The following is a 27,287-nucleotide window of genomic DNA, read 5'->3' as shown; positions in this document are numbered from 1 at the left end:
GGCTTCGCCTTTCCTCACCTTCCAAGCTCTGCGTGTCCTATGTCGGCAGAACCCCTGGAAGCCCAGTGGGTGGGGGCTGAGGGGTGGGGTTTGCCCCCCCCCCGCCCCCCAGGGAACCATCCTCCCAGACTCTTCCTCCCGGGTTTCGGGGCTTCAGACAGATCCTGCCGGGCGCCTGGCCCTCTGCTGTCAGGCGAGGAGGGACAGCGACCCAGGACAGGAAGCCAAGCCCGCAGAGTGTTCCCACGCGTCCGGGGCATCCCACGGGCGAGCTGCCGTGGGGGACAGGAGGCTGTGGCCAGTGAAGCAGAAAGGGCGGTGGGAGCTTTTGAAAAATTGGGGGGAGTTTTTCTGTGTTCTTAGTGATTAAGACAGAAGATGCAAAACCAGGCTTCTGGAGGAACTGCGTGTTCCTGCGCCCTCCCCAGACCTGACCTTGGCCTGTTGCCGGCCTGGGTTCAAGAGCCGGGTTTTGGCAGCTGAGCGAGGGGTGTGGGCTCTGGGGACAGAGGACGTGGTGTGGCTGAGGGCGGGAGGCTCAGGCCCGAGCCCACCCTGGGGAAGGGATGCAGAGATGCAGAGACACACGAAGGTGGCCCATGGAAGGGGCTCCCCCCGGCCCGGCCCACTCCCCACTCAGCCGTGCATCTGGGCGGGCGCGGAGGAGACCGCGGGGACACACGCCCCGCCTGGGGGTAATTTCACCACCTTGCGGAGAGAGAGGCCAGGAGGGGGCCTGTGGTTAGCGCCGCCCACGGCAGTGCGCTCAGAGCCACATAAGCGACCTCGGGGGCCTGGAGGGGACGCTGGCCGCGGGGAGGATGCGGGGCAGTGTGCTGCTGACCGCCCTTCTGGCTTTGGCCTCAGGGCCTGGGGCCTGGGCGGTGTGGCTGGGGAGGCTGGACCCTCAGCAGGTAGGGGCCCTCTTTTTTTTTTCCTTCTTTTTGCCTTTACTTGAGCCGCTCCCGTGGCATATGGAGGTTCCCTGGCTAGGGGTCTAACCGGAGGTGTAGCCACTGGCCTACACCACAGCCAGAGCAATGCGGGATCCGAGCCGCATCTGCGACCTCCACCCCAGCTCACGGCAACGCCAGATCCTTAACCCACTGAGCAAGGCCAGGGGTCGAACCCGCAACCTCATGGTTCCCAGTCGGATTCGTTAACCACTGAGCCACGGCGGGAACTCCGGTAGGGGCCCTCCTGTGCAGCAGACACCCTGGGCCCCGTGGGTCGCGGGGGGCCGGGCTCCCCCCGGGCCAGCCCGGACCGCGTGGGCCCCTGGGCGCCCGGAGGATGAGGACGGGCCGGGGCTGTGGAGACTGGCTCCTCACCCGCGCCGCCTCCATCAGTTCCTGGGGCCCTGGTACATCCTCGCCGCGGCCTCGGGCGAGAAGGACTTCGCGGTGGAGAGGGCAGTGAGGAGCGTCGAGGGGGTGCTGGTGAGCCTCACGCCGCAGAACCATCTGAGGGTGCTGTCCTCCCGACACAGGTGGGTGAGGCCGGCGGGTCCACGCTGGGCACCAGCACCGCTCGTGCCCTCTGCCCTCGGCCTGGCCTCTGGGGTCTGTGTCCCTGGACTCCCAGGGGGCCCTGGCTAGGACTCACCTCCTCCACTCGGGCTGGCACCACCGCAGCCCTGGGTCAGCTTGCCGGGGACTCCAGCCAGCGGGAGACGCCTCTTCTTGGCCCGTGTCCCCCAGAGCGGCTACTTAAGACGGGGCCATGCCGTTGTGCCTAAAGCCGCCGCTTCTCTCCGAAAAGGAGCCCCCCAACAGATCGTCGCATGTGCTGGGCCAGGCAGCTCGGGGTCAGCGAGCCGGCCTGCGCAGAGGCCGACCCGACCGGTCCCAAGAGGCAGACACGGCCGGGCCTCAGGACGAGCGAGGCCCGAGGAGGTCTGGGTTAGGGCGGGGGCTCCGCTGTGCTGGGAGGGCACGGGGTCACGTATGCCCTGGGGGGCAACCCCCAAGCACGAGGCTCGGAGAGTCCCAACAAAGCGGAGGGAATAAAACATCTGAATACAGAGCCCCAGGCACCCTGGGCAAGCCGTGGGCAGAGGTTCTTTTGTCTTTAGCAAAGTTTTAAAGATTGTGGTAAAATAAACCTAAGAAAATTTACCATCATAGGAGCTCCGTGGTGGCTCAGCAGGTTAAGGATCTGGCGTTGTCACTGCTGTGGTACATGTGTGACCCCTGACCCGGGCAATCTCACCTGCTGCCAACGTGGCCCAAAAAAATCTTACATCTTTTTTGTCTTTTTTTTTTTAGGGCCACTTCCACGGCATGTGGAGGTTCCCAGGCTAGGGGTCGAATCGGAGCTGTAGCTGCCGGCCTACCCCACAGCCACAGCAACACCAGATCCGAACCGCGTCTGCGACCCACACCACAGCTCACGGCCACGCCGGATCCTTAACCCACTGAGCGAGGCCAGGGATGGAACCTGCAACCTCATCGTCTCTAGTCGGATTCCTTTCTGCTGAGCCATGACGGGAACTGCTCGGCCCCGTTTCCGAGGCCCCTCTGACCCGGTCTGGCCGAGCTGGCCTCCCAGACGTGAGGAAGCAGAATTATGCTTCGCAGTCCTGGCAGCCGGTTTCCCCAAAGGGTTCGTTTTGGTCCTGAGCAGGGCTTCCTGGTAACAGGGGAGGCACATCCCCTCTTCAGCCTCGCTGACCACCGTCTGGGCGGCAGAACCTGTCCCCTCTCGTCCTGCATCTGGACCCTGGGTGACGAGGGGTCATGTTCTTTTCCAGGCTGGACAGATGCCACCTGCACACAGTGGAGCTGCTGAAACAGAATTCTGGATGGGTGTTCGGGAATCCCTGTACGGGTGACAGCCACAGAGTCCATCTGGGCAGCGTGCGGGCTGGGCTCCATTTCCCTGACTGTCTTCGGGGCCCGGTTCTCCCACCAGCAGCCCCGGGCCCTCCTCCCTGCAGGCAGGAGGGATGGGGAGGGGGCGACGCCATCCCCCGGCTTCAGGGGCGCTCTCCTCCAGGCAGTGAAAGGACCACGTTTTGTCAGAGGTTTGGTGCCTGGAGGCTCAGCTGGGACCCAAGGTTTCCTGCTGCAGTGCTGGGGGCGGGGGGCTGGTCCTGGGCCCCCGTGGGGACAGCTCAGGGCATGCCACCCAGGGTGAGCTGGGACTCAGCTGCAGTCCATTAGCCACTGCAAGTGTCCGAGGGCTGGCGCCAGGTGGGGGTCAGGGACCAGGGGACAGGACGTGGGGGCCCTCAGCCTGACGCGCCCCCCTGACCCCTGGTGCCCTCTCCTAGCCCTGGGCGTGCTGGAGTACCGGGTGCTGGGCACCAACTTCAGAGACTACGCTGTGGTGTTCACACAGCTGGAATTCGGGGATGAGGCCTTTAACACCGTGGAGCTGTACAGTGAGTGGCCTCTGTCCCCCAGGGGTCCGAGGCTAGAGGGGCCCCACTGGCTGTGCTCAGCTCCTTGCTCCCAGCGGCCTCATTCCCACACGATGTCACCAAGTAGGGCTCCTCCGTCCCTCCCTGCACCTGTGGGAGATGGGACCCTGCCTGGAGGGAGACTCGGCCCCTGGAGGGCTTGGGGTCGGAGGAGCACAGGGTCCCTGTCGGCGCTCTGATTCTTGCCCCACCCTGGCGCCCAGCCCCGGGCCCAGACTCAGGGGTGCCTCGCCCTGCAGGCCGGTCGGAGCTGGCCAGCCAGGAGGCCATGAACCTCTTTTCCAAATGGAGCAAGAACCTGGGCTTCTTGTCACAGCAGCAGGCCACGCTGCAGAAGGACTGTGAGTACCACCGTGCCTGATGCCGCTGTGTGCTGGGGGCACAGGCCATGGGGCCTTGGGCTGGCTTTTGCTGGACGTGGGGACCCGCCTGGCCTCAGGGAGTCAGGCAGGCCTCGGGGTGGGGTCCCTGCCCAAAGTCAGGCCTGCAGGGGCTGCCCCAGTCCTGGCGGGGGGGAGCTCTGTGCAGGGGCCTCCCCGATCTCATGGGGAGTGCTGTGTGCAGGGGCCGGCAGGGCCCCCTTGCTCAGCAGCCGCAGTCTGTCCTGGGCGCCGGCTGGGCAGGGAGCCCTGTGCTCACGGCCGCCTCTCTTTCCCCTCCAGTCACCTGTGCACACAAGGTCCACCAGGTAAGCTGCCGACCCAAGCAGCCCCTGGGTCCTTGGGGCAGGAGGAGCCGAGGGGCCCTGGGAGCCCCCACCCTAGTGGCTCTACCGCTGTGCGGGGCTGGGGGCCTGGGAGAGCCCCTCAGGGTGAGCCCTGGTCCCCCAGTGCCCTTCTTGATTTCCAGTGAGTGCTGCGGCCCCGGGGACCAGCGCAGGCCGGCCAGACGCTGCCTTCCTTGCTCAGCATCCTGGGTGCTGGGCGTTGGGCTGGCCGCTCCCAGGGGCTCTCGCTGGGATTTAAATAAAGTGACTCCACACACCCATCCCAGTGCCTTGCGCCTGAGTCCAAGCGGGGCCCTGAGGCAGGAGCAGACCCAAGGGCCCCCTGGAGCTGCAGGGAGGGGAGGCGGGTGGGGTGGGCTCTCTGAAGGCTGAGCCGCAGAGCACGGAGCCAAGTGCTGGCCAGTAGCCCCGCTCATGCCCCCAGAGTCCCTCTGATTTGGGGTCACCCAGACCTAGGCCCTGGCTGGGAGGCGGGGGCTGGGCTGGAGCTAGCTGCTCCCCGCACAGGGGTCCCCATGGGCCCTGGGCAGGGGGAAGGCTGGTCTGCCTAAGCTGGAGCAAGACCCTGTGGAGGAAGTGTGGCAAAGCCCTGGGCTGGGGTGCCAGGGCATAAGGGCTTGGCTTTCCAGCCTGCAGCTCGGGGGTAGAGCCCCAGAGGGCCTGAGCCTGTGTGTCCTCCTGTGTCCTGAGGTTCAAGGCCGTCAGGGGAGGTGGGCGGGGGTGGCCCAGCGGCTGCCTAGCACTCGCAGCAGGTCAGGTGCACCCGGGGCACCACACACATCACCCACGTGCCCACGTGCACGCACGCACGCACGCATGCACACACCTGCTAGGGGCATTGGGAAGACTGCCCAATGCCAGCGCCCGCACCGGCAGCCCCGTCTTGGCGGAGCCCCTGCTTTCTGTGTGCTCGTCACCCTGTGAAGTGACTCAGGGACACCTTCTGGCCTTGGCCTCTCCCCCTGGGGTATGGGGGGCAGGACCGAGGCCCAGCAGCCTCCCTGCCCACGGCACCGGCCCCAGGGAACATGAGGTGCCCAGGGGCCTGGGGGTGACCTGGGGAACAACGTGACCCCCATCTTCCAGGCATCCCAGGCTGGCAGTGCCCACCAGTGGCCGTGCTGCTCCCAGGGCTGAGGGCAGTGGGGCTGGCTCTCGGTGCCCCGGGGGGCGGGGCAAAGCCAAAGCCCCCTTCCCCCCGTTGGCCCACCAAGCTGGCTCGAGGCTGCAGGTTGGCTGGACACCCCCGACTGGGTTGGGCCAGCTGGGAGATTTAAGTGCAGCGTCCAGTTGGCTGAGGAAGGAGGGCAAGGATGGGGCCGGGCTGGCTGCCGCCCGTGCTGGGCCTGGCGCTGGTGCTGGCTGAGGGGTCCCAGGCACAGGAGCAGCTCCCTAGGGCATCCCACAACCTCAATTGGAGCAAGGTAAGCCTCAGGCCTCCAGGGCCCTAGTGGGGCACCCAGGCCACGGCGGCAGGGCTGGTTGGAAGAGTGATCTCTGAAACCACGGGCAGTGGCCAAGTCTGGATGGGTGGGCAGGAGGCTTGGGCACAACCTTCCACCAGCCCAGTGGGCTGCACAACTGGCCTCTCCCTGAGCAATCAATGGCCTCTTCTGGGAACAGGCTGCGGCTTCAACACTCAGCTGAAAGCTGTGGGCCACATGGGCCAGGGTGGAGGGGCCCAGACAGGTGCGGCCTGAGGTTGTCCAGAGGTGCCAGGTGGGCAGAATGAGCACAGCATGTTCTGGAATAATGAGGCCACTGGCCGGGAGGATGGTTCTGGTGGGGGCGGCCATGGGCACAGGCTGAGCAGCCCGGGCTGGTGCCCAGAGCGTGGGCTGGCTTCAGGAAGACCCGGTGGGGCAGAGGGCAGGGGCCAGATGATAGGGAAGGGCCCCCACGCAGCCCGCACGGTCAGGAAGCTCTGACACGTGGTGCCCACGGCCCAGCTGCCTCCACGGCCTGGGGGTGGCAGCAGGGCTGTGCTGGTCTCTGGGTTCTCAGGGCCCTGGGGCGGGGCAGAACCAGTGCAGGGGCCCACGCCCCATGCCCCGCACCCTCTCCGCAGTTTTCAGGGTTCTGGTACATTCTCGCCGTTGCCTCCGAGGCCCGGGGGCTCCTGCCAGGCCGAGACAAGAGGAAGCTGGGGGCTTCGGTGGTGAGGGTTCAGAAACCCGGGCAGCTGAAGGTGGTCCTTGCCTTTAACCGGTCAGTGGACAAAGACCGGGGCGGGGGGGGGAGTCCTAGCACCTTCTTTGCAGACCCCTGGGCCCAGGGAGGGGAGAAGCCAGACCCCCGGGTCAGCCGGGGAATTCCACAAGGCCTGTCCCCAAAACCCGCCGTCCGCCACTTCCTGCCCCTAAAACGCCAACAGCTGACCTGGGGAGAGGTGCCCGCAGAAACGGTGTTGGAGCGTCTCCCCTGAGCCGCGGCCCAGGCCCGGACAAGAGCCGCCAGGGGCCTTCGCCACGTGCTCACGGCTCTTTCCCCAGGTCCCAGGGGTGCCAGGCGCACTCGTTGATCCTGCGGCGAGATGGCAAGAAAGCGGTGTTCAGGAACGCCCGTGCGTACGGCTGCGGGAGAGTGGGGGGCGCCCACGACCCTGGGGAGGGCCCCGGCCACAATGCCCCCCAACCGTCCTTCCCCGTGAATAGGGCCTGAGAGTTGGACGCTGGGCCACACGGTCAGGCCGCTGTGGTCCCAGAGCCTGCCTGGCGGGTGTGTGCCTGGGGAGCTGAGCCTGGGAGTTGGGGGGGGACCCTGCAGCCCTTCCAGACCACCCACCCCCCATGCGGGTGGGAGGGGCGGGGGGCCGGGGGGCTGTCAGGTGGCTCTGTGCTTCTCCTCCGTCCAGCAAGGGGCGTGGAGGGCTTCCGCGTGCTGTCCACCGACTACAGCGCCGGCGTGGTTGACCTGCGCCTGGGCCGGGCCGGCCGGGCCACCAAGACGCTGCTGCTCTTCAGTGAGTCCAGTGGCCGAAGCCCCAGGGGCCTGCAGCCCGGCAGAGCGGGGCCGAGAGGGCGTTGGGGAGACAGAGGCCTCCGCCCGTCCCCCCGCGCTCACCACTCGGTCCAGGCGCAGCCGGGGACCCCGGCGACACCCTCTTCCCGGCTTGCCCGCCACCATCCTGCGTGTCCTCACCCGGGGTGGGGGCAGCTCCGGCCTCTTTTAAGGGCACAGGTTCCTCCTTGAGGACCCAAACTCAGGACCCTGAGCACCTGCCCAGGCCCCGCCTCCTATCACCGCTGTGCTGGGCCCTCAGCCTGCTGTGCCCCTGGGTCCCGCCCGGCCTGCGGGGCGCAGCAGCAGGAAGGGTGAGGTGGGAGGTGGGGCTGGGAGGAGGTGGGACCCTGGGTGAGGCAGTGGCCCCCCCGGGGTTGAGAGCAGAGGGTCCTGCAGGGTAGGGTCAGAGAGGGAGGCGGGAGTGGGATGGGCTGTTCACGCGGATGCAGAGGCCCCCAGGCTGATGGCGGTTTGGGGGGGCGGTGATGAACCCGGTGGGGTTCTGCCCAGGACTGGCGGTGGTTGGAGGGGGGCGGGAGCCCACTTCTGGGCTGGGAGAGCAACAAGCGGCCCTGCTGTGAGGCCGGGAGGGGGTGCTGGGGAGCCTCAGGTGGGAGGGGCAGCAGCCAAGAGTGGCCAAAGGGGACCGGATGGGCAGCGAGGGCACTGCCTGGTGACCCTGACCCCGGCCTCCGCTTCCTGTCACCCACCAGAGGCCACCTCCCCCTCGCGCACCTCGCGTTGCGGCGCGGGGGTCAGGGTGCCGGCTCACGCGGCCGGAACCAGGGCCTCCGATGTGATGACCCCGCTTCCACCCGCAGGCAGACGGGACACGTCCAGCTTCCTGAGCCTGAAAAAGTTTGCGGACATGTGCAGGGTGCTGGAGCTCAGCGACGCGCTGACCATCCTCCCCAAAGACGGTAAACGTGGCCCCAGACGCGCGGGCTGCTGGGACAGCACCGTCCCTGGCCCCATGCCCATCCCGTCGGGGGCGGAGAGGCAGGGATGACTAGGGCCCTTCTTAAAGGCCTGAAGCCACCGTGAGGGCACGTGCGCACGCGCACCCACCCCACCTCCTCGTGGCACCCAGAGCACCGATGCTGCGCAGCTCAGGCCTCTGGGCGTGGCTCGGCCAGGGCTGCAGGTGCCTGCGTGGGGGGCATGGGCCCCTCGGAGCTGCTCCCACTCCTTCATTGCCTCCTGCCTCTCCGCAGCCTCCTGTGCGCACACCATCCTGCCCTGAGAGCGAGCCAGGATCCGACGCTCAGCTTGCCGTCCCCTTAGACCCCAGGAACACGTTCCAAACGGCAGGTCTCAACAACATCCTACTGCTTGTTGAGAGGGGTTGGCGATGCCAGGCCATTGACGGTGTGGAGCCCGGGGCCACGGCACTAGCCCCGAGGCCCTTGAGGAATGGGGGTCAGGGCGGGTGCTGCCTGGGCAGGGGCTGCTGAGCCAGGCCCCTCTGCCTGCCTGTGTCCTGTGGGTCCCACAGCAGAAAGATGCTGCCGTCCTTCACCTGCCGAATAGACCACAGCGGTCCCGTGGGGGCTGCTCGTGCCTTCCCTGCCGTGTCTCTGCCGCGATCCCCGTGCTCGCCGACATTCTCCTCGTTCTCAGGAACATTCACGTGCGGTGCCTCGTGCTGGCCGAGGGGGGCGGGGGTGGGGGGGGCAGACACTGCCAACCGCTCTTACGAGGAGAGCTGGGCCCTGGCGCCATCACCCAAGCAGCCGGCCCAGGACCCTGAGTGGCAAGTGCAAAACCAACACAGGTCCCACCGTGCCAGGCGGGGTGGAGGGTCAGGGAGGGCTCCTTGGAGGAAGCGACCTTTGAGCTCAGACACTAGGGGCAATGGGATTTGAGGTGGTTATGGGGGAGTGGGACCTCCCTGGAGAGGGGAGAGGAGATGGGGCAGGGGAGGGTTCAGGGCCTCCTGGGAGGGCCGGGCGGTGGGGGGCAGGGCTGGGGAAGGAACAGGTGTCTTTAAGGGCTCAGAACAGGTGCAGCGCTCCTTCGCCTTGTCCTCTGAGCCGCCACCCAGTCCCCCCTCTCGGCCATAACCGCTCATATCCGTTCTGCGCCTCCAAGGTCTTTACCTGCCTCATGTCGCAGGCCCCCCACCCCCACCCCGAGGCACTCATCCGGGGCATGATGCTGGAAGCCGGGGTCTCGGGGTCTGCCAGCTGCAGGGGCCCCCAGCATCGCACACGCCCAGGTGGACAGAGTGGTCGCGGACCTGGGCAGTCCCTTCCGGAAGGGGCCGGGCGGCCCTGCAACTCTGCGGCAGATTCAGGGTGGCTGTCCCCAAGCACAGGTGCCAACGGCTCCCGTGTGTTGTCATTTTGGCTCTGTCCTCTGAGAGGCTTCCTTTTCACCTCTTTACTCACTTCTGCACTTCTGAAGAGGACGAGGGGGCACACGCCGGGTGTCAACACCCTCTGCCCGGTTCCTGCCTGGAGAAGTCGCCCCGCGGCGGCCACGCTCCCATCGCAGCCACACGACGACAGGGGAGGGTTTTCTGTGTTGGACTCTGCTGACCTCCAGGTGGCCAGGGGCAGGCCCACAGTTTCTTAGGTATCAGGCCTCTTTCTCCAGGTTTAATGACCAGAATTTGGGGGCTCTCAGCCTTGTGGGCACCTCGAGAACCTCCTTGGCACCTTCACTTCTTCAGAGGTCCGACAGAGACATGGCAGCACAATCCCGGGTTGGTCCATACCCCGAGGCCGTGTCTCGCTGAGTCACCAGGACTGGGCGTGCTCCCTTTAACGGCGTGTCCGAGGGGAGACGCCCAGGCTGCCTCAACCCTCCCACGGGACTTGCTCCGGGATGAGAGCCCCCCCAGATCCTGGAGGACACATGCCCACCCCCCCACCTCTTGGGACGTCCGCAGTGCACTCACACACACACGCGCACGTTCACATGCACACATGCGCACACGCACACACTGTGCCTGCCCTTCTGAGCGTCAGAGGGCGTGCACACAGGGCAGGTGAGAGGGGTGACAAGAGGTTGGGGCAGCTCGGCCATGTGGCAGGGGCATCTGGTATCCTAGCAACGTGCCCTTGCCCGGGGCAGAGGGAGGATGAGAGGCCAGGCTGATGGCAGGGGGTCCCCAGGGTGCCCGGGGGGCTGCCCGGGCCAAAGCCATTCCCAGAGCCACCTGGAGAACACGGGGTCCGGGCCCTGCGTCTGCCCCTGGGGACCCCGGGAGCTAGAACGCCCCCGTGCGGAGGGGCTACAGGAGGGGAGGCCTCAGCGCACTCCTCTGTAAACGGGGGCCTAGACAGGGGGACCCCAGGGTCCCACAGGCTTGCAGAGGGTCCGTTGGCCTCGGTTCTCCATCCATGACCCGCTCTGCCCACAGTCCTTGGAAAAGGCTTTCTGCCCCCTGAGGTCCTTCTGAGGAGGGGGCAGCCTGGGGACTTGGGGACTGGGGACCTGGGGGGTGCAGATGGTGGCAGAGACTGGACCACTTGTCCAGGAGAAGGAACCAGACCCTCCTTGTTGGGGCCTGGGGGTCCTCATTTGAAAGTGGGTGAAGTCATTGCCCTGCTTGGGGTGAGGAGGCCTCGTGAGTGAGCTGGACCCCCAGACAGTGGGAGGAAAGAGGGGAGGAAGAGAGGCCCTGGGGTGCCTCTTACCCCCCCCAGGAGCCGGCAGGGCCTGCTCCTCTGCCCTCTGGGTTCTGGTGGAACTGCAGCCTTGAGGACCCCAAACGGAAGGTGTGGAATTCGCTTCCTGGCCCCCTGCCTGAGGCTGCAGTGCCGGGGCTGACCACGAGGGGCGGGCTTTCCCCTCTCTGCTCCGCGTGGCATTCTGGGGGTTCCCCTGCCCCTGTTCAGACATGCCCCTTATAGCCTTAGCCTCCAGCCCACAGTGTGAGCTGCTCAGAGGCAGGAGGGGGCTCTGAGACCTGCTTTGGTCATTTGGCTGCAGCGCCCTGGGCACTCGCCCAGGACTCACAGCCCAGAGGGGCAGATGACAAGAGTCAGGAGAGGAGGTGGTTGAACACCAGGCGACGAGCACCGTCGAGGCGCGGCCTCTGTCCACCAGCGCTGAATAGAGTGTTGGGTGAAGGAGAAAAAAAAATACCTTTTCCTGCTTTGCCAGGCAAAGGAGGTCACAGCAGGCTGCTGCCCTAAAGACGGTGTCCGCCTCGGGGAAGAACTGCAGGGAGTTTTACAGCCAAAGAGGAGAAAAACAGGGTTTCAGATAAGAATCAGGATCGGGGGTAAACATGCCTTCTTCTCTCTCTGGGGGAGTCTCAGTCATCGAAGCAGGGGGTCCGGAGGTCTCGGCCCGATCCTGGCGGTGGTCTTCTGGGTTATCGCCTGGAGTAGCAGTACGTGTCTGGGCAACAACGATCAGAGATTAGAGCAGACTAGGAAAGGTCCTGAAAAGCATGCCGTTGGTCAAGGCAGCCCCACCATCAGCTGCAGCAAAGGCCCCTCCCTGGCCCTCGCCCTCGGCGGCAGAGAACTGGCCGAGCCAGGACTCGGGGGATGCTCCAGGAGCAGGGCAGGACAGCCCTGCTCCTGGCATCTGCTGCCCACACCTGCCATTCGCTGGTCCAGACCCGATGTCCTGGGTCCCAGCTCTACCACTACAGGCCGTGGGGCCTGGGCAAGCGTTCTGACCCCAGGCCTGGATTCCCCCGCGGACTGGGCAGACGCGACGCTCCTGTCCCGCAGTGCTGGGTGACCGCAGGTTCAGGGAGATGGAGCAGATGGGAAATGGGAAGGGGGCGCTCACTGAGGTGCAGCTCCAGGGGTCGTCCCCTATCTGCCGAAGCAGCCATGTGGCCACAGTGCTTGCGAGGCAGCTGCTGTGCCCTGACTGTGTGCGTGAGGACGCGCAGCCCTTGGGGAGCTGCCAGGGCCCAAGCCTGCTGGGGTGGGCAGCGGGGGAGCCGCCTCCTGGGCTGGGAGCACCTGGGGCTGGGCTGGTGTCGGTGTGGCTCCTGTCCTGCCGTGTTGGTCTGGGTGGCCTGTGCTGGACGCCCACGGCGGGCGGGAAACAAACCCAGAGACACCCCCCACCACCTCCTCAGCCTCCTGAGCTCCAGCTCTGACCAGAGACCCTGCCCAGGACGAGGCGGGACCGTGGGTGCTGAGCTGGGGTGTGGCGGAGCCCGGTGACACTCCCGCTCCCCACTCCAGGAGCTGTTCGGGAAGGTGGTACCTCACCACTGCCCCCTCCATCTGGTCCCAGCGCCACCAGAAAGGCAGGGAGCACCCGGCTCCCACCATCCATGCCACCCGCACCCAGTTCATCAACGTGGTCAACGAAAGCATCACATCTGACTCGGAGCAGGACAGCTGGGGACAGGGCCCCGGCGGGGGAGCCTGGCTGCCTCGAGAGGGCCCCGGGGACCCCCTCCAGAGTTTTGGAAACTTCTCTTTCTTGGAGAATCGGGTCTCCAGCTTCCCAGCTGGTCTCCCTCCCTCCCTCCCTCTCTCCCTCCTCTCGCCCCCCTCCCCCTTTCTGGCTGTCAGGTGGGAGGGTCCTGCCTTCCCCCAACCAGCTCAGCCTGTCCCCTGGACACCAGGCCCCAAGGCTCTCTCTGTCGGCACTGTGCTTCTGAGGGGAGGGCACCCCGCCTTCGACTGGCACTGCTGGAATGCTCCTGGCTAAGAGGCCGAAGGGACCGCCAGGCCTTGGCCCACAGGGTAGCCCCGGGAGGCAGGTCTGCGAGCCCCACGCTGTCAGAGGGCAGATGCGGCTAATGGCTAATCGCAGGGAGCCCTGTAGGATTCTCAGTGGAGCCCCCACTGCGATGTCACACTGAGGGGCGATCTGCCAAATTAGCAATAACTTGTCAGCCTGTGAGAAGTCTCAGGGGACTAACGAATTCATGGCGTGACCTTCCTGACCCCACCTCAGAAGCTCCCATGTAAAAGGAAGCAAAATGTCGCTTCCCAGTGCCGCCCGCAGCCCTAGCCCAGCGGTCAGCGGTGGCATCTGGGAGACGCCTCCTGGCAGGGTGAGCAGAGTTCCCTACAGGAGAGGCTGGGGCGGGGTGCAGGCGGGAGCATCTCAGCCAGGGCTCCCAGAAAGCAGGAGGCCCTTCAGCAGGGAACAGAGAGGTGGCCCCAACTTCACGATGCTTGGGGACAGTAACTGCAGGAGACGTTATCCGGTGCCTACGTGCCCTTCACAAAAGAGGATGCGAGCCGTCCTGCTGCCCACGGGGGGTAGATCCCACGCTACAGTCAGAGGCCCCAGGGGTCCGCGAGGATCGCCCCACCGGCTCGAGACGCACGTGCGGGCAGGAGACGGGACCTCCTACGGGGCTTCGCGGGCTCTGGGGCGGGACGCGAGGGTTGAGCCCGACCCAGGTCAGGAGGCAGCGCGGTGCGGCCGGGAGGCTCCGCTAGAGGGCGCAGCAGCGGCGGCGGACCCGGGGCTGGAGCGGATTGGGCCGCGCGAGCCGCCGTCCGCGCTATAAAAGGCGAGGCGCGCGCTCGCATGTCCTTTCCGGCGGCGGCGGCGGCGGCGGCCATGGCGGCTCGGCTCGCGCTCCGGGCCGGAGCTCGGATCCACGCCGTGCGCAGTGCCCGACTCCTCGCGGCGCTGGCCTGGGGGCCGGTGGCCGGAGCTGCGCCTCCCTGTGCGCCCAAGACCTGTGTGTGTTGGGGGGTGCGCGGCGAGGTCCCGGCGCCCCCGCGGAGCATCGCGAACCCGGCGGCGCTCGCCGCACCCTCCCAAGCGCCGAGGTCTCGGGGTGCGTGGAGGTAGCAGTGGTTTGATGGGCGAACCGGGGCGGTTCACAGGTAGGCTCCCCCTTCGTCCACGCGGCTCGTTCGGCGGGAGTCCAAGGGGAAGAGCCTCGCACGCTGCCGCTTTCCCTCCTTGCGACCTTGAGGAAGTGCCGTCGTGTTGCTGCGCCCCCCTGGTTTTTAAACGGGCCGTCACTGCTTCCCGGGCAGCGTCCGCGTTCTGGGGGGGCGGGGGGCTGTTACACGTAGCGCAGCGCGCGTGAGTGCTGCTGCCTCCTGGTGGAAAGGCGAAGCTGCACCTCAGCCCCAGTCCCTGGGTCACCTGCGAGCTTCGGCATCTTGGTACAGCGCCGCTGGTGCCCTTGGTTTTCCCCGCACCCCTCGTCAAGCAGGGAGGAAGAGGGGAGGTGACTGGGTTTGGCTGTAGGCCTGGAGATCGAAGGCCGCAAGAGGAAGCCCGGTGAGGGCCTTTTTGTGAACTTGTCAGGTTCTGACAAAGTGCTGGTTGCTGTTTTCTTTAGAGTTGGCCTGCGGGGACCAGAGCCGCCTGCCGGGGTCTCAGGTGAGTTGACCTTTGCTGCGGGAGCAGGTTACCCGGAGCGTAGTTGTTTGAGGGGTCTGGCAGCGTCTGTGTGAACCTCGTGGCCGGTGGGTCTGCAGTCACGTGGTCCGGGAAGTGAAAACGGGAGTTGTTGCGTGTTCCGTACACACTGCCCCTAGAGGCGTTGCAGATGTGGCTGCTGTGTCGCATTTGTGTCGTTAGGTGGCAGAGAGGAGAGAGGCTTGTCTACGCCCAGTGTTCTGGCTGGTGGACGTCTGGATGATTGATGGTCTGACACGTACCTGGGTGCTGGCTGCTGGGCCTGCGTGCAGGCCACCCGAGGCCTTTCCTGCGAAGCTCATTCTTTGCTCCTTCTCGGCCGGCGTCAGATCTGGAGGTTCTGCCTCTGAGGGCTGCTTAATTGAAATAATTTGAATCATTAGGGTCAAAATGTTACAGAGTATTCATGTGTCGCTACGGCGCTTCTCAGAGCAGAGTTGTTCCTTTGTCTTAGACCTTGATGGGCAGCTGCAGCCAGAAACTCCGGAAATGAAGTTGCCCGCCTCGCACGTTACACAGACGGTCCCACAGGCCAGCAGCGGGCGCTTTCTCTGGACTGGGAAGTGCAGCACTGACGGGCAGTGTTAACTTGGCTTGAGCAGCACAGTGACTCCGTCACGCACACGCATTCTCTGTGCTCTTCCCTTTGGGGTTGTCTCGGGACGCGGAACACAGTTCCCTGTGCTCCGTGGTAGGATCATGTCTCTCGAGGCCGCGAGACTTGAAATTCCAGAGCTTTGTTTTCTCTCCTCACCTGGTCCCGGTGTGCTGCTCAGATCCGTCATCTATCTGGTACCTCCCTCAGCTCTCCGGTCGAGGGGAGATTTCTGAGGGCCCTCCTGGTTCCACTGTGATCCCCCAAGTTCATTCAACCCCCCCCTGCTCCGGGGTGCCAGCACAGGCGGTCCAAGTCCTTTTTAATTCCCACTTTAGGCTGCCCCTCTAGAAAAGGTACAGGATTCCTTTGTCAGCAGCAGCCCTTGTTAGCTTTTTTTTTCTGCTTTGCTTTTTAGGGCCACATCCCCATCTGCAGCGTACGTAAGTTTCCAGGCTAGGGGTCCCATGGGAGCTACAGCTTCTGGTCTCCCCCACAGCCACGGCAACACTGGATCCTTAACCCACTGAGCGAGGCCAGGGATTGACTCTGTAACCGCACGGTTCTGGGTCATTCGTTTCCACTGTGCCACAGGGAACGCCCAGCCTCCGTGAGCTTTAGGTCCTAGCAGTGGTAAAGCAGGCGGCCAGCTGTTCTCTTGCTGATTCTGAACCAGACGTCTTTGTTGTTTGATCCAGGAAGGGCAGTGACGGTAGGCTCTGAACCACAGGCGAGAATGACCCCCCCCTCAGGATCCAGACCACGGTAAGTGGTGTGGGGCCTGGGGCGGGGGCAGGGGTGCTGCCCTGCAGGTGCCGGACCTGCCGGCGCCACGGCTGCAGCTGCTCTGCTGCACCTGTGACCTTGGGGCAAAGAGGAAGCGGCTATTTCTACGCTCAGTGCTCCAAACCTGGGCACTAAGAATGGTTTGTAGCCGGACATGGCTGAGAGCTGCCACGAGGAGGCGCTGTCCCCCTGTGTGCGGGCCTGTGGCCTGAAGCCCCGGACCATTTGTCAAAGCTTGTGAGCCTTGTGTGCACACGGCCCACTCTGGGCACAGTGGGATCGCCTCGGAGGGCGTCTGTCCTGGTTCCCCGGTCGGCTCGGCCTGGGGAGGAGCGCCTCCCTGCTGGGAGCTGCTGGGCTGGGCTCGAGGAGGGCCCAGAGCCCCCTGGTCCCGGAGCTCGAACTCTGAGGGTCCTTGGCCAGGAGCGGGTCCTTCTGGAAGGACCACTGAAGGCTGACTCCTGGCGTTTGTCCTGCTGGTGGGGTGGGTCAGGCCTCTGGAGCCTTTGGCGGAGTGACCGCAGCCCTGGAGGACGGCCGTCCAAACCGGGACTGTGCCGACACCCTCGCGGGGGCGGGGGGGGGAGGGCCCGCTAAGTTTGGGGCTTGAACAAAAGCTTTAGGTCAGGGCAGTTGTGTCCCCCCCGGGGCACCTGGTGGGTGGAGGCCAGGGGTGCACAGGATGGCCCCACACGGTAAAACCACAGGGCGACAGACCCTGCTGTAGAAAAGTCACTTTCGGGGGGATTCACTGATGGGGTTCGTTTCTCAGATCCGTGGGCCCAGCTCGGTCCTGCGTGACTGGTCCGTGGGACAGACCTGCAGATGTGGCTCTGATCCTGGACAGGTAGGTTGGGGGTGGGGGGCGACGGGCTGGGGGTCTGCAGGAACCTGGTTGGGGCCGTGTGTGAAATGATGGTTTTTGGGGGGTGGTCAGTGATTGGGCCCCGGGGGCCCCAGGAGAATGGAGGTGAGGCCCCGAACTGGGGAAGGTGCTGCCTGGGGTCTCAGCATTGGGGAGGGGGGGGCGGGGGGCGCCTCCCTGCTGCCCAAGCCATGCTGTGCTGAGATGCCCGTCCAGGTGCAGCTGCCAAGATCAGGCCCAGGAGTCAGGGCGGCCGGGGGTGGGCGGCTTTGGCACAAGCGCACAGTGCCCCCTCCTGGCTGTGCCTTGAGGGGTGAGAGTTGGTATCTCGGGTAGCTGATGATGGAAGCCCCGTGGCAGGAGTCCACTTGGGGAGGCGGGAAAGCCTCAGCTGACCTGGGCCACCTCACCCTGTTCGTGGGGCTGGGTGGTTCTGGCTGCAGCATCTGAAGGCTGAATTGGGCCAGAAAGAACCGCCTCCGGGATGTCACTCTGGCTGTTGGCAGGAGGCCTCGGGGCGGCAGCTGGCTTCAGCAGAGCTGGTGAGCCAGCCCTGGTGCCCTCAGGGAGGGGACCACACAGGAAGGCAGGGGGGCAGGTGCTTCCTGCCCCATCGGGGGAGCCTTTATCTGCTTGATTCTTTTAACTGACATATAGTTGATAAGCAATTCGGTTTATTCCTTTTTCTATTTAAAAAAGTTTCTTTTAAAGTATAGTTGACTTACGATGTGCCAATTTCTGTTAATGTAGTTGGGGTTTTTTTTGTTTTTTTTTGTGTTTTTGGTTTTTAGGGCTGCACTCGGCATATGGAGGTTCCCAGGCTAGGGGTTGAATTGGAGCTGTAGCCGCTGGCCTGAGCCACAGCCACAGCAATGCTGGATCTGAGCCACGTCTGCGACCCACACCACAGCTCATGGCAATGCCAGATCCTTAACCCACTGAGTGAGGCCAGGGATCAGACCCGCATCCTCATGGTTCCTGGTGGAATTAGTTAACCACTGCGCCACGACGGGAACTCCCAGCATGGTTGGTTCTTCATCCAAGTTTTGGGAGGGTGTGCTTCTTGGGGCTGCCTCCACAGAATGTGAGAGTTCCCAGGCTAAGGGTTGAATCGGAGCTACAGATGCTGGCTCATACCACAGCCACAGCAACGCCAGATCCAAGCGAGCGACTCGTGGCACCGCTGGGTCCTGAACCCACTGAGCAAGGTCAGGGGTCGAACCCGTGTCCTCATGGATCCTAGTTGTGTCCACTACTGCTGAGCCATATTGGGAACTCCCAGTGAGCGGGGTTTTTTTGGTTTTTTGCTTTTTGGGGCCACACCCTTAGCATGTGGAAGTTCCAGGCTAGGGGTCCAGCTGACAGCCTATGCCACGGCCACAGCAACTTGGGATCCTTAACCCACTGAGTGAGCCCGGGGATCAAACCCGCATCCTCGTGGATCCTATTGGGTTTGTTATCACTGAGCCGCGACGGGAACTCCAGGTGGTTTTTTAAGAGGATGGTCACCCTGAGCTGGGGGCTACTGCGAGGGGACTGCTGGGGTTGTGTGGACTTGTCCCTGCGCACCAGTTGTCTGGGGCTGGTCAGCGGGCGTGGGGCCAGGGTGGCTGGGGTTCCCGGAAGTGGGCAGAGAGGAGGACGGGTGGTGCCACGTCCATTTTTGAGCCCAGCTTCAGGGGCAGGTTGTAGGGGCACTTGGGACCCCGTCCCAGTGCACCCTGGCTGGCGGATTCCCCTAGAAGCTGGGTGCCGAATGGGGGGCCTGGGCCTGATGTGGGGGGGTGGGTGGGGGGAGAAGGCTGAGGAGGCCCCAGCCGTGTCCACTTTCATTCCAGCAGCCGCGCTATCCTGAGGCCCACCAGCCAAGGAGAGGAAGCTCAGCCAGCGAGAGGACAGTGGTCCCGGCTCCAGCACCAGGGCGCGTGCCCACTGTGTTGTCTGCAAAGTCGGCTGTTGAGGCTCGGTCCTCGGTTCCCATGGAGCCTGGAGCCAGGAAGCCACCGCCTGGGCCGGCACCCCCTCCAGCGCGCTGGAGGTGACGGGGGCAGCGGAGCTGGGAAGGCAGCCCCCGGAGGAGGCTGGGTTCTGCATGTGCCAAGTGCCGCCTGGCAGGGGCAGTAGCCGTGGAAGCGGAAGCAGACGGATCCAGGGACGTGGCATGTCGTGCGGGGACCGTGCGGGGCCCAGGAGGGCGCCCCTCGGCCGGTTGTTCCTCCATTGGCCGTGGGGGTGCCCCCTGTCCTCACCGTCTGGATGACCTCGCCCGCCCGCCCGGAAGTATCTGGGATGAGATTTAAGAGGCAGTGCCAAGAATGTGGACCTTGCAGGTGACGCTTTGGAACATGTGTTTTAAGCAAAATGGAAGGATTTAATGCCTTTTTCTTCAACGAGAAGGGTGTCTAGAGAATAAACGGGTCTTGAATAAACTGTTCTGCGTCTTCCTGTCTGATGAGCCGAGGCCCTGATCGGGGCCACAGCTTGGTGGGGGCTCTTTCCCGCTGGGTGTGGGGATCCAGCGGCCCTTGAAGTGAGCGACGGGAATTGCAGCCTGGGCTGCCTTGTCTTGAGCAGCCGCCCGCGCGGTGGGACAAGGGTGTTGGACGTTCTCGGCCCAGACCTGCGCCTTGACCCGGGCTGGGGGCGCAGCTCCTGCTCCCCTCGACCTTTGCCCCAGGCGGCGGCCCCACCCTGCCTGCGGTGGCTCCAGGGCTGGGTAGGCGGGTCAGGCTGGTGTCCGCCCCTGGCCCCCAGCAGGTGCCGCTCTGTCCGGGCTGGGCAGGGGGGCCGCCGGAGGGGCCAGGGCAACTATTTACATCTTAGGTTCCCGGGCTTCCCGACGGGCAGCCGCCGCCCTGCCGTGTCCCCCTGTGCGGGCAGCTGCCTGGCCTCAGGTGTACCTGCTGTCCGAGATCTCCTTCCAGAGCAGGCTCTTGAGGTGGCTCAGCACCAGCGAGTGGTGCGCCTCCACCTGGCTGGCCAGCCCGCTCAGCGTGGTGCACGTGCGCAGCTGCTTGCCCAGCTCGGGGCGCAGCGCGGCGGGGGCGCCGGGCAGCAGGTAGTCCCGCAGCAGCTCACACACCTTGGCCAGGTTGGGCTGCACCAGGTCGCCCTTGCACTGCCTCATGAGCGTGTCGCACGGCGCCCGGCAGTCGCGCCCGTAGGTGCAGTCGGCGCTGTGCTCGCAGCGGCGGCCCCGCAGGAAGCGGCGCACGGCGGCCTCGGGCGCCACCTGCTGCAGGTCGGCCATCCTGAAGTCGTACTTGGCCGTGTAGCCCACGTTGGCCAGCGTCGTCTCGCACATGTAGAAGTTGCCGTAGGCGCCGTGGAAGAGGTCCTCCACGAACTCCAGCAGCCCCATGGCGATCTTGGCGCGCCAGGGCCAGGCGGGCCCCAGCCACTGCTGCAGGGCCCCGTGCAGCGCCGGTGGCAGCAGCGGGCGCAGCAGGGGCGGGAGCGTGGCCCCCGGCCAGGAGCTGAGCGGGACTCCCTCGGTGACGTACAGGTCCCCGCAGTAGCCCAGCAGCCGGGACGCGTGCTCCTTCTCCTGCAGGGACAGCAGCAGCAGGAACTCGTTGCGCTGCAGCAGGGCCCACACCGACCTGGCCTCGGCCAGGGACACGCGGCTGTCCTTGTTGAAGTCGGCCATGAGAAGGACCCGGCCGACCAGCGCGGGCAGGGACGGCAGGTCCCCCAGGTTGGCCTGAGGTTTGGGGCCGTGAGAGAGGGGGGCCGGGTGTCAGCCAGCCGGCGGCACAGCAGACCCCCGCGCCTCTCCCCCCCTGGGGGCGCTGCTCACTTCCGGCCCTCGGCCTCCCCGCTCCCGCGTCCTCCCTGCTCCCCACAGATGCCCCTGGGGCGGGTCCTCAAGCCCGGACCCCCGGCCAGCCTGGGGCTCCCCCCAACTCGCGTCCTGCCCTGTACGCAGGACCCCAGGGGGGCCGCCGACCTTGAGAAAGCTGAGGGTCATCTCGCGGAACTCCTTGATCGAGGTGCCCCGAGAGGGCTTGTCAAACAGCACCAGCTCCCGCCGGGGGGCCCCGTCCGACCCCGCCTTGGAGGTGAGGCTCTCCTCAAGGCCACACTTGATGGTCACCTCCTTGCCCTGCCAGAGCCCGCTGTACACCTGCGCGGGACCACAGGGCTCCTCGCGCTCGGTCCCCGCCTGCCTCCCCGGGACGGACCCCGCCCGACCCCGCCGGGCTTACCTGCTGGCCCGGGACGGAGGAGAGGCAGGTCCTCCACTCCACCTGGTGCAGGTGGCACAGGTCCTGGCAGATGGAGCCTGAGATGATGCCTTTGCGGAACTGGTCACACTGAGGAGGGGCAGGACGCCAGGAAGTGGCCTGGGGAGGCAGGGGCTCCTCTCTCGGCCCCCGCCCCTGCCTGCAGGGGCCTCCCATCCCCTGCTGCACCCTGGGCGGGCAGGCAGGGGCCCCCTCACACCGGCCATTAACCCCGCGGTTCTTAGGCTGTAGCACTTCTCAGAAGGGGCCCGGAGCCCTGCAGCCGGCCATGCCCGAGCCACTCTGCCGGCCCTGAGCACCCGTGGGGCTGGCAGGGGCCTTACAGTCACCAGGTCTGAAACTGCCTCCCAGAGTCACCAGCTGCCTGCCAGCTGTGCCCACTGACCTGCGAGATGCCAGGCCTCCCGTGAGCACAGCTGCCCCTGAGCAGGCGTCTGGCTCTTCCTGGCGGGGCCCCTGCCTTTGCCTGGCTGACCGGGCTTCCGCTACCTGACCATGCCGGTCGGCGTGCGGCCGGCGTGCCCGCCTAAGGGGGAGGCCCCTCCCCTGCCTCGGCGGGAAGCCCTCAGGCTGCACCCCTGCCGGCCCCTCCCTGGCTCTAGACAGAGCCTTGCAACCCCCTGTGTCCTGGGGTCGGGACGGACCCGAGCCGGAGTGAAGCCAGAGGAGACGGAGTCAGCCCCGCGGGGTGGCGGGGTTGGGGGGGGGACTGTGGTGTCTGGAGAGGGTGCTGGTGAATCCTGGATGCCCATCGCCGTTGCCATGGCGCCCAGGCCGCGGTGGAGCAGCTCCCAGGAAGGAGAGGGAAGGGAGGGTGCAGAGCACAGCGCCACCGTGTGGGGGGAGGCGGCAGGGCCGCCCGCGCACCTCAGGCCCGGGCTCACCCACGGGAACGGAGCCATGAACGTGGAGGTGGCCTGGAGTCTTGAGAATGACAGCGGTTCACCGAGATGGAAAGACTGTCATCCCGCCGCCTTGCAGGAGGCCCTCCAGCACAGGGGGTCTGCTCGGATCCCCCCCAAAACCGCAGAGCCACAGGGCCTGGGGAGGCAGTCTGCCTAGGAAAGCAGGCGGCAGGGCCATCCAGGGCCTGTGCCGGGAGGGGGCCTGCCCGCCACACTGCCCGCAGGGCTGGGGAGGGGCTCCCATGGGAGCGGAGGGCGTCCATCGGCCCTCAGCCGACACCTCCCCTCCTGCCTGCAGACAGGATGGTGCAGGGGGCCCAGCCAAGCACCAGAGCTCCATGGGCACCTGACCCCGACCCCTGGTCTGGCCTCCGCCCTCCCACTGGGTGCCCCTGGACAAGCTGTGGAATCTCTGAGAAGGCTGGCACCCCCCTGGGGCGGGCAGGTCTCCTCTGGGAAGGAGGGGGTGTCCCCACGGCCCTGGGGACAGGCCTCAGGAGAGCTGGGCCCAGCAGCCCGGGAGACACCCCCCTCCACCCTGCCAGTGGGAAGGCCAGGGCCCTGTGGGAACACGGAAGCTGCAGGTCCCCTGGTGGTGGTGGGGGGGGCACATCCCTCCTCTGCTCCCCCACCCCCACCCAGCCCCTCCATCCTCTGCATGTTGGGGGGCAACTTCGGGCACAGGAAACGCTCAGAGAACACCTGGCTCTGGCCGCCTGCTCATTGCACATACTGGCTGGACCCCCACCTCCCAGGGCTGGGCCCCCGCCCCATGTGCTCTGCTCCGGGGTGCCCCCGTAACTGTTGGAGGGCAGGGCCGTGTGTCCCGCGTGGCTCAGGCCTGGCTCCTGCAGGCCACTGGTGCACGTATCTGGACAGGAGGCCCCAGGCCTTCACTGCCACCCCCAGCCGGGCTCTGCACCCTCTGAGCCCAGCGCTGGCCTGGCCCTGGGGGGGCACTCCCAGGTCATGTCACGTGAGACAAGGGCTCTCCCCTCTCTGGACCCCTGCCTCCCTCACCGCCACCTCTGGATCGTCCCAAGCTTGGCCCTGTGGGACCTTGGCCAGAACAGGCCCGCCTGAGCCCTTCCTGGGCACCACGCCGTCCCCAGGAGAAGCGGCCCTCGCTCTGCGAAGGGGAGACCCTCCAGGCCGCAGCGGCGTGAGGCAAGCAGACAGGTTCCTTCGCGGCTTCCCAAGGGCCCCGGGAGCTCTGTCGCGGCAGGGCAGGGCCTCCCAGGCCCGTCCCTGGTGGAGCAGAGGCTCGGGACCCGGGTCAGTCGGCCTGGGCCCCCCGCGGGCCCCGGAAGGCCGACAGGAGGTTGCCAGGGCCCCTTCGCTGGCATCACTTCCCCATCCAGCGTCATGGGGTGTCAGCAGAAGCAGTGGGTCGGCCGGGTGTGCACGCCCAGGAGCACACGTGCGAGCACACACAGGCTCACACGCACTCTCAGGCACACGCACGCCGTGGCTCCAGCAGCAATGCTGGCGCTGCCTGCGGGCAGGAGGCCCAGCAGACCACGCCCTCCAGCCTCCTTGGTGGCTCCCCGTCCCCAGGAGCGGCCTGCAAGGCCACCAGCGCCTGCCTGTCCTCCCAGCTGCACGCCTGTCCCCAGCCTCCCACCTGTGCTCCACGCACGGGGCACCTGCCTGGCCTCCCCTGGCCTCGCCCACGGCCAGCCAGAGACAGCCCTGCAGGGTGCAGTTGGCACGGGGTAACCCATCTAAAATCCCATCAGCTGGCACCTCTGAGGGCACCAGAGCGGGCCGGGGGCGCGAGGAAGGCCACAGGCCCGCCCCGAGGCGACACTTACGATGACCACCTGGCAGATGTGCCCGCGGCAGAGCTCCGCGTAGGATGAGTAGTGCGTGTAGGCCATCCAGCTGCCTGCGAAGACGCCCAGCCAGACCAGGAAGACACACTTGACCCTGAGGCCCGGGAGCCGGCCCTGCGGGCGGAGGGGGCACGTGAGCAAGTGCCACATCTGGGGGTGCTGACCCCACTTCCCGGACCCCAGCCTTTCTGCTGGGCCCTCTGGGCGGGCCGCCACGCACGCGGCCACCCAGCAGCCTCTCTCCTTCTTCCCTCCACCCACCGGGCGCTGGCAGGGGCCTGGTGGCTCTTAGACCTTTAAATCTCACAGGAAGGGGAAAAAAATGTCAAAAGGAGGGGGCTACAGCGTGGACGACTCTTTATTTTGCTGAGTGAAGATATTTTGAACAATTTGTCCTCCTGTCCTGCCCTCAATTCATCATGACATTTAACCTGTGCACAAGGTCAGGCTGGAGAAGCACTGACCCCTGTGCACTGTCCTCCTGCTGGGGGACATTTCCGGCTGGACCAGGGCTGGCAGGGAGCTACTGATGCAGAGGGCAGGGCCCTGGTGGCACAGTCATCCCAGGAGCCTTTAAGAGACCCAGCCTCACACGCCCACGTTCACCGCAGCCAAAGGGTGGGCACAACCCACGTTCATCAGCAGATGCCAAAGCCAAATGCCATCCATCCACACGGGGGAATATTTCTCAGCCATGAACAGGCAGAGAATCCCAACATTGGCTGCGACAGGGATGGCCCTGGAGAACAGCGTGTCTAGTGCAGTGAGCCAGACGCGAGACAAGCCCTGTGTGACCCACGCAAGCAGGGACCTGCAGTAAAGGAGTCAGGTCCCTAGAGACAAGCGGCGCGCAGGGGCTGGGGGGGCGGGGAGGATGGGGAGGGCGTGGCGAGTGGGGGCGGAGCTTCGGTTCGGGAAGATGAGGAGGTTCCGGGCCGGCAGGAGGGTGGGGATGGTTGTAGGGCATGACTGTGCCCCTGAGCTGTGCCCTTAGCAGGGGTGAAGACGTGACATTGGCGTGAGGTTTAACTTGCCGCAGCAAAGAGCAGGGAGGCACAGAGAGGACGCGCAGGTGCCGGCCGCCCGGGGTGGGCCGGGAAGTGCCCTGTGAAGGGCTCGGCCCCTCGCCAGGTCTCCCAGAGCCCCTCGTGAGCTGGGTCGGGGACACTGGCTCTCCCATCCAGCCCTCAAGCCCAGACGCAGGGCATCGGCTTCCCTTGCCAGCTGCTGCCCTGGTACATCACAGGCCTCCTTCGCCAGATGCTGTCCAGCTGATGGCACGGAGGTACCAGGCGCTGTCCTGTGCAGGGGCTCAGACACCCTGACTGGGGAGCCGGGCCCCCGGCCCAGGAGAGCAGGAGGCGGGGGCTTCAGGCCAGCAGCCCACCCCTGGAGGAGGAACCACCCCCCCACGTGGGCCAGGGAATGGCTCCGATCCTGGTGAGTCCTGGGTTCTAGCCACCTGAGGGCCGGGGGCTGGTGCCCAGAAGCAGGGCCAGTGGCTCCCCCAAGGGGAGGGGGCAGCGGCCTCCAGCCCAGGCTGGCATCTGGGGTCACTTCGATGGTTCTTCCAGGAGGGGCACAGGCCCCACCTCCTGCCGCCCAAAGGGCTGCAGCAGGGTGGGGGGGTCCCAAGAGCTCCAGGGGCCGGCTCGGAGCTCCAGAGGCCACTGAAGAGCAGGAGCGGAGTGGGGGGACAGGGGTGGCTCTGGGGCAGAGCGAGGAGGGGCTGGGCCTCAGGCCACCGTGTCCGCTGCTGTGTCTGTTTCCGTCAGTTTTGTTCAAAGGAAAAAAAACAGGAAAGCGGAGCCGTGTGCGCGGGGCCAGAGCCGGGCGCCGCTCGGGCAGGACAAGGCCAGGGCTGCCAGCTGCCGCAGGACCCCACCCCTGGGCCCAGGCTTCACAGACGGGCCGCAAGGCCCAGCCCAGACACGGCCCCTTCTCCGCCCAGCACCCCCGCCTCCTGTTCGGGGGCCCTCAAGTGGCGGCCTCTCTCCCAGGACACCATCCACTGGGCGGGCACTGACTGACTCCCAGGCGGCCCTTCCTCCAGGAGTCGTCCCTGCCCCCCTCCCCCCGCCACCAACCCAGCCTGACCCCGTGGGGCCGGTGTCCCACAGTGGCTTAGCCCCTAGGGCGGCGAGGGTCTTTCTCACAGTGGGTCCTGCACAGCTGCTCCCCTACCCCAGCCAGCCCCTGCTCCCTGTGGAGCCACTGTGGTGGGGGCGTCATTCAGGGGACAGTGACAGCACAGTCAAGGGCCGGCAGCCTCGGTCGGGGCCAGGGGCCCATGTACACCACGGCCTCCACCCTCAGCGCCCACCCCGTGTGTGTTTCACAAGCAGGGAAACTGAGGCTCGGAGTCCCTCCCTACACTGCGGGGGCGCTCGGACCCACCAGAGCCGCTCACCAGTTCCTGTCCATGTACAGTCCTGGGCTGTGCTCAGGGGCCCGACCCTCAGGGTCCAAGACCCACGACTTCAGCCTCCCCTGCAGCAGCCTGCCCGTGGCCCTGGCGTCCCCTACCCCGGGGCCTGGAGGACACTCAGGCCCTCAGCTCCGCCTTGACCATGCACCCCCAGAGCCCAGGCAGGCAGGGAGGGCTTCTGCCCTAGCCAGGCACCCACTTCCCAGCTCCCACCCTTCCCCCCCAGAGGGCACCCCCCCGGCCTGGCTCCAGGCTGAGTCTGGGGAGGCCGGGAGGTGTGGGCAGCTCTGGCCAGGGCTGTCTCCTTCCGCCCAGTTTGCTGGGGTCCTGAGGGTATCGAGGTCATAGGTTTGGCCTGGATGACTGGAGACTCAGGCCACCCGAAGCAGAGGCGACAGCGTTCTGGGCGGCTGGCACGCCAGCAGGCGGCAGGGTCTCGAGAGGGACAGGGATTTGTCCAAGGTCACTGTGGGGTCAGGGCACCCTCCTGACTAAGCCTTGGCCGGCTGGGGGATGCCCCAGGGGGCGGCCGCGTCCTTCTAGGGTGCTTCGCGCATCCCAAGTTCTCCATCACCTAAGGACACACCTGACCTTCCAAGGGAAGGAGAGCGAGCGGACTTGGGGTGGCTTCTGGGCCTGCGGAAGCGGGGCCAGCCGGTGGCGGGGTGGGGGCCTTCTTCAGCCTCCGAGGCGGGGGCCGCCCCCCTACAGCATCCGCTGGCCCAGAACCTCCGCTCGCCCACCCACAACCCCCGCCCCGGGCCCCGAGGCCGCTCGCCGCGCGCCCCCGCCGCGGCCCTGGCCCTGAGGCCGGGCGCGCGCCTACCTGCAGGCCCTTGGAGAAGGGGCAGAAGAGCACCAGATGCGCCAGGCGCCGCAGCCGCCGCATGGTGGGCGCCGGCCGATGCGCGGGCCCGGCTCCGCTCGGCCTCAGCCCCGCGGGCCGGCCCGCAACGGCCGCCGCGCCTCCTCCCCGCCCCGCGTCAGCGCCGGAGCGCTCGCCTCCGACAGCCGGGCGGGCGCGCGGGGGCGGGCGCGCGGGCGCGGCGGGGGCGCGCGGCAGGGCGAGAGCGAGGACGGAGGGCGCCGGGGGCGCGGAGGGCCGCGGAGCTAGGGGGGGAGGGGGCCGCGGCCCCGCCCGCCCCGCCC

At 66.4% G+C, this 27,287-nt stretch overlaps 4 protein-coding genes and 2 non-coding genes across 9 annotated transcripts; 5 read left to right on the top strand and 1 right to left on the bottom strand.

Moving 5' to 3' along the window:
• Positions 1 to 821: 821 nt before the first annotated feature.
• Positions 822 to 5,288, top strand: LCN6 (lipocalin 6). Its single transcript, XM_047769305.1, has 7 exons — positions 822 to 914; positions 1,350 to 1,489; positions 2,753 to 2,823; positions 3,275 to 3,385; positions 3,664 to 3,765; positions 4,087 to 4,235; positions 5,238 to 5,288. The coding sequence occupies exons 1-7, from the start codon at positions 822 to 824 to the stop codon at positions 5,286 to 5,288; spliced, it is 717 nt and encodes a 238-aa protein (XP_047625261.1).
• Positions 5,289 to 5,464: 176 nt separating this feature from the next.
• LCN10 (lipocalin 10) lies at positions 5,465 to 8,397 on the top strand. The gene is made up of 6 exons (XM_047769304.1): positions 5,465 to 5,575; positions 6,220 to 6,359; positions 6,644 to 6,714; positions 7,006 to 7,113; positions 7,976 to 8,074; positions 8,369 to 8,397. Exons 1-6 carry the CDS (start codon positions 5,465 to 5,467, stop codon positions 8,395 to 8,397), a joined length of 558 nt encoding a protein of 185 aa, XP_047625260.1.
• Positions 8,398 to 13,630: 5,233 nt separating this feature from the next.
• Positions 13,631 to 19,153, top strand: LOC125120546 (uncharacterized). Of its 3 annotated transcripts, none has more exons than XM_047768974.1 (6): positions 13,645 to 13,881; positions 14,398 to 14,438; positions 14,640 to 14,814; positions 15,771 to 15,837; positions 16,631 to 16,705; positions 18,565 to 19,153. In XM_047768974.1, exons 1-6 carry the CDS (start codon positions 13,659 to 13,661, stop codon positions 18,845 to 18,847), a joined length of 864 nt encoding a protein of 287 aa, XP_047624930.1. In that variant the 5' UTR covers positions 13,645 to 13,658; the 3' UTR covers positions 18,848 to 19,153. The 3 variants fall into 3 exon arrangements, 2 of the variants coding, with proteins under 2 accessions (XP_047624930.1, XP_047624929.1); XM_047768973.1 differs by having other exon boundaries at positions 18,562 to 19,153; XR_007133341.1 differs by lacking the exon at positions 14,640 to 14,814 and having other exon boundaries at positions 13,631 to 13,930; positions 18,562 to 19,153.
• LOC125121772 (small nucleolar RNA SNORA17) lies at positions 14,586 to 14,716 on the top strand. The gene has a single exon (XR_007133635.1). It is a non-coding gene; the product is annotated as a small nucleolar RNA SNORA17 (small nucleolar RNA).
• On the top strand, positions 15,882 to 16,016 carry LOC125121763 (small nucleolar RNA SNORA43). Its single transcript, XR_007133626.1, has one exon. It is a non-coding gene; the product is annotated as a small nucleolar RNA SNORA43 (small nucleolar RNA).
• Positions 19,070 to 27,087, bottom strand: DIPK1B (divergent protein kinase domain 1B). 2 transcript variants are annotated; one of them, XM_047768972.1, is made up of 5 exons: positions 26,965 to 27,087; positions 23,690 to 23,824; positions 20,932 to 21,039; positions 20,673 to 20,849; positions 19,070 to 20,270 (listed from the first exon to the last, which is right to left on the bottom strand). In XM_047768972.1, the coding sequence occupies exons 1-5, from the start codon at positions 27,025 to 27,027 to the stop codon at positions 19,614 to 19,616; spliced, it is 1,140 nt and encodes a 379-aa protein (XP_047624928.1). In that variant the 5' UTR covers positions 27,028 to 27,087; the 3' UTR covers positions 19,070 to 19,613. The 2 variants fall into 2 exon arrangements, with proteins under 2 accessions (XP_047624928.1, XP_047624927.1); XM_047768971.1 differs by having other exon boundaries at positions 19,070 to 20,426; positions 26,965 to 27,086.
• Between the last annotated feature and the right edge of the window lie 200 nt (positions 27,088 to 27,287).

This window comes from Phacochoerus africanus, chromosome 2 (assembly GCF_016906955.1).
Source record: "Phacochoerus africanus isolate WHEZ1 chromosome 2, ROS_Pafr_v1, whole genome shotgun sequence".
Classification (NCBI taxonomy): Eukaryota; Metazoa; Chordata; class Mammalia; order Artiodactyla; family Suidae; genus Phacochoerus; species Phacochoerus africanus.
The sequence above is the reverse complement of the archived record's forward strand: the minus strand, read 5'-3'. Positions and strand labels throughout refer to the sequence as shown.

Coding starts and splice junctions, on each gene's coding strand:
- DIPK1B (XM_047768971.1), bottom strand. CDS start 27,027: ATGCGGCGGCTGCGGCGCCTGGCGCATCTGGTGCTCTTCTGCCCCTTC. Junction 23,825..26,964: donor CCTTCTCCAAGGGCCTGCAG/GTAGGCGCGCGC, acceptor CTCCGCCCGCAG/GGCCGGCTCCCGGGCCTCAG. Junction 20,850..20,931: donor CCTCCGTCCCGGGCCAGCAG/GTAAGCCCGGCG, acceptor GGTCCCGCGCAG/GTGTACAGCGGGCTCTGGCA.
- LOC125120546 (XM_047768973.1), top strand. CDS start 13,659: ATGGCGGCTCGGCTCGCGCTCCGGGCCGGAGCTCGGATCCACGCCGTG. Junction 13,882..14,397: donor CCAAGCGCCGAGGTCTCGGG/GTGCGTGGAGGT, acceptor TGTTTTCTTTAG/AGTTGGCCTGCGGGGACCAG. Junction 14,439..14,639: donor GCCGCCTGCCGGGGTCTCAG/GTGAGTTGACCT, acceptor TTGTGTCGTTAG/GTGGCAGAGAGGAGAGAGGC.
- LCN10 (XM_047769304.1), top strand. CDS start 5,465: ATGGGGCCGGGCTGGCTGCCGCCCGTGCTGGGCCTGGCGCTGGTGCTG. Junction 6,360..6,643: donor GTGGTCCTTGCCTTTAACCG/GTCAGTGGACAA, acceptor CTCTTTCCCCAG/GTCCCAGGGGTGCCAGGCGC. Junction 7,114..7,975: donor CAAGACGCTGCTGCTCTTCA/GTGAGTCCAGTG, acceptor TTCCACCCGCAG/GCAGACGGGACACGTCCAGC.
- LCN6 (XM_047769305.1), top strand. CDS start 822: ATGCGGGGCAGTGTGCTGCTGACCGCCCTTCTGGCTTTGGCCTCAGGG. Junction 2,824..3,274: donor ATGGGTGTTCGGGAATCCCT/GTACGGGTGACA, acceptor GCCCTCTCCTAG/CCCTGGGCGTGCTGGAGTAC. Junction 4,236..5,237: donor GCCTGGGAGAGCCCCTCAGG/GTGAGCCCTGGT, acceptor CCCATCTTCCAG/GCATCCCAGGCTGGCAGTGC.